The sequence below is a fragment of the Monoraphidium neglectum genome, assembly GCF_000611645.1.
Source record: "Monoraphidium neglectum strain SAG 48.87 unplaced genomic scaffold scaffold01468, whole genome shotgun sequence".
Lineage (NCBI taxonomy): Eukaryota > Viridiplantae > Chlorophyta > Chlorophyceae > Sphaeropleales > Selenastraceae > Monoraphidium > Monoraphidium neglectum.
In genome coordinates, this window is record NW_014012160.1 from 1 (window position 1) to 2,596 (window position 2,596).

At 66.4% G+C, this 2,596-nt stretch overlaps 1 protein-coding gene across 1 annotated transcript in view; it reads right to left on the reverse strand.

Annotated features, from left to right (window-relative positions):
• Positions 1-1,390: 1,390 nt before the first annotated feature.
• MNEG_7980 (hypothetical protein) overlaps positions 1,391-2,596 on the reverse strand; it is a gene marked incomplete at both ends in the record, with an annotated part of 3,927 nt that continues 2,721 nt past the window's right edge. The window contains 3 exons of the mRNA XM_014043544.1: positions 1,391-1,581; positions 1,899-2,088; positions 2,289-2,467. Of these exons, the coding sequence (XP_013898998.1) occupies positions 1,391-1,581; positions 1,899-2,088; positions 2,289-2,467 (560 nt within the window). The remainder of the gene's footprint in view (positions 1,582-1,898; positions 2,089-2,288; positions 2,468-2,596) is intronic.

A 2,596-nucleotide genomic window follows, 5' to 3' on the forward strand; every position in this document is an offset into this window, starting at 1 on the left:
CTGCTGCCGCATCGAGGCGGCGGGCGATGAATGCGGCGGCTGCCTCCGGCTCCCCGAGGCGCCTGAGGCCCGGACCGTGTGCCAACGTTGCAGATCAGAAGGGGCCGAGTAAGTATGCGGCATGCGTGCCGTGATTTATAGTCCCTAAGTCGTTGGAGCGGCAGATGCAGGGGCAAGTGGCACCTGCCAGCCGCCGGCGGCTTGCCTGCAGGCAACCGCACGTGTGGTGACGCGCCCGGCGGCGCGCCCCTGGGAGCCGGCATACCACAAAGCCCGCCCTGCAGGGATCCTGGCCGCTTCAGGCGCACCTGAAGGCCGCCCTGACTGCGTCTAGCGCAGACGCCCCCCTCACAAGTGGCGCCGCATCCTCCGCGTCCGGGAACAGCGCCGCCGGCGCGCTGGGGTATGCCACCTGGCAGCAGCAGAACAGGTAAAAGTCCAAAGCCTCGCGGCTCGACAACAGCGCCAGCGGCGACGGCGGCGGCGGCGTGGGCGCGAGCGGGGGCGGCGGCTCTTCCCCCTGTGGGGCGGTAGGGGGCTGTATTATCTCCTGCCCCTGCTGCCCCTGCTGCCCCTGCTGCTGCTGCTGCTGCTGCTGCTGCTGCTGCTGCTGCTGCTGCTGCTGCTGCTGCTCCTGCTGCTGCTGCTGTGACAACGATGATGGCGACGACGGTCCACCTGCAGCCTCAAGGGGGCGCGCCTGCAGCACCATCCCTGCGCGATGGTTATCGGCGCCAGCAGACGCTTCAGCCCCCTCCTCCTCATCTGCATCACCATCATCATCCTCGCTGCTGGGGGCGGCCACAGCTGCCTTGGGCTCAAAACTGGAGGCCAGCCCCGTGAATATGCACAGCCAGTACGCGGGGCTGCAGCCGGCGGCGGCGTGGTGGCGTGCGCAGGCCAGCAGCTCGGCGCCGCTGTCATCGGCCAGCTGACGGAGGCCGTAACTACGACAGATTAGGCAGCGATAAGGTGGACGTGAGCGAGCGAGGTGCGGTGCAAGAAATGCTTGGACACAAAAAAATGAGATGGATGATTGTAATGATACTTGATTAGATTGGTCGGAGGTCATGAGCAAATCCAAGTGATTTGGAGCGTGGGTTATGGATCAGCTGGTCCGTGGCTGCAAAGACTACATCCGTACCAGCACGCCAGCAACAGCACAGGAACAGACACATACGAGTCGTACCACACAGATCATCACGTGCAAAGCCGCCGGCGTCTCCTGTTGCACCCCGCACCAGACGCGTCCGCGGCTGCCCCAACAGCGCCCCACCAAGCCCCCACCCAGGCCGAGCCCACTGGGCCAGCTCCACACTGCGTCGCTGCCTGACCCCGTCACGCCTCCAAATAACGCGCTCACACCAAAAACCATGGTGGCACCCCTCACCGATGCATGTGCCAGTCCAAGAAAAACGGCCCCAGCTGCGCCCTTCGCGCGCCCGCCGCGTCGGCCGCTGCGTCTGCGGCCGCCTTGTCAGCGAAGAGCAGGCCAGCAGTCTTGACGGTCCACTGGCGGCTTCGTGTGGCCTTCGAGGCGGCGGCGCGGCGCAGGAGCGCCGCAAACGGGGTTGCTTGGGGCTGGAGGGGTTTGAGGTGAGGGAAAAGGGGGGTGTGGCGTCACTGAGTGGTGTCAGTGCATGGTATGGCCAGGCAAACGGAGTGGGGACACGGGGACAGGGGGGCAGAGTCATCGGTGAGAATCTCTTGAAGAAAGCAGGTGCTTGCATGGCCATTAGCACGCGCTTGGATTTCGACGGCTGGACGCGCCAAGCCACAAATGCTGCACTGGTGCTGAGCGGCAGCCTGGGGCTCGAACAAGCCGCGCAGCACCCGCGCGAAAGCCGCGCTACGCGGCATGGCGTCAGCCGTTGGTGTTGCTTGAGGCCGCAGCGCACCTCGACGTCCTCATCCGTTTCCTCCGCCCCTTCCACGGCGTCGGCAACCTCCTCCAGCGCGTGCTGCAACGCCGCGGGGCGGCGGCTTGTGGGGCGGGGCGCCGGCGGTGGGGCCGGCAGCGGGTCGGTCTGGGAGTCGGCGTCGCGGCCCGGCGGCCGCCGTGCGGTCAGCGCGGCGCCCAGCTTGTCCCTGCGGCGACCGAGCGTCGCAAAGGCGGCATCAAGTTGGCCGCTTTCACAGGCTGCAAGCCTGCATCTGCTACAATGCTTTCGGAGTCAATGCTCAGAATTTAGCAGCAACCACGTATTCACAAGCGAGCGTACGCTTGGCTTTGCGACTGCTTCGCGCACGATGATGTCACCACACAACCCGTACCGAGGCAGCCCCACCTATAGTGCCCCGCCTGGCGCTCGGCAAAGCGCAGCCGCTCCAACAGGTCGTCCGCCCGCGCCTCTGCGGCAGCGAGCGCGGCCTCCGCCTCCGCACGCTGCCCCAGCAGCTGCCGCTCCGTGTCCGCCCTCTCGGCAGACAGCTGCTGCTCCAGCTGCTCCGCGGCCTCCTCGAGCGCCTGCGGCCGGCCGGGCGTGCACGGCGAGGGTCGTGTGTGTGATATCGTGTGTGTGTGTGTGCGTGCGTGCGTGCGTGTGTGTGTGTGTGTGTGTGTGTGTGTGTGTGTGTGTGTGTGTGTGTGTGTGTG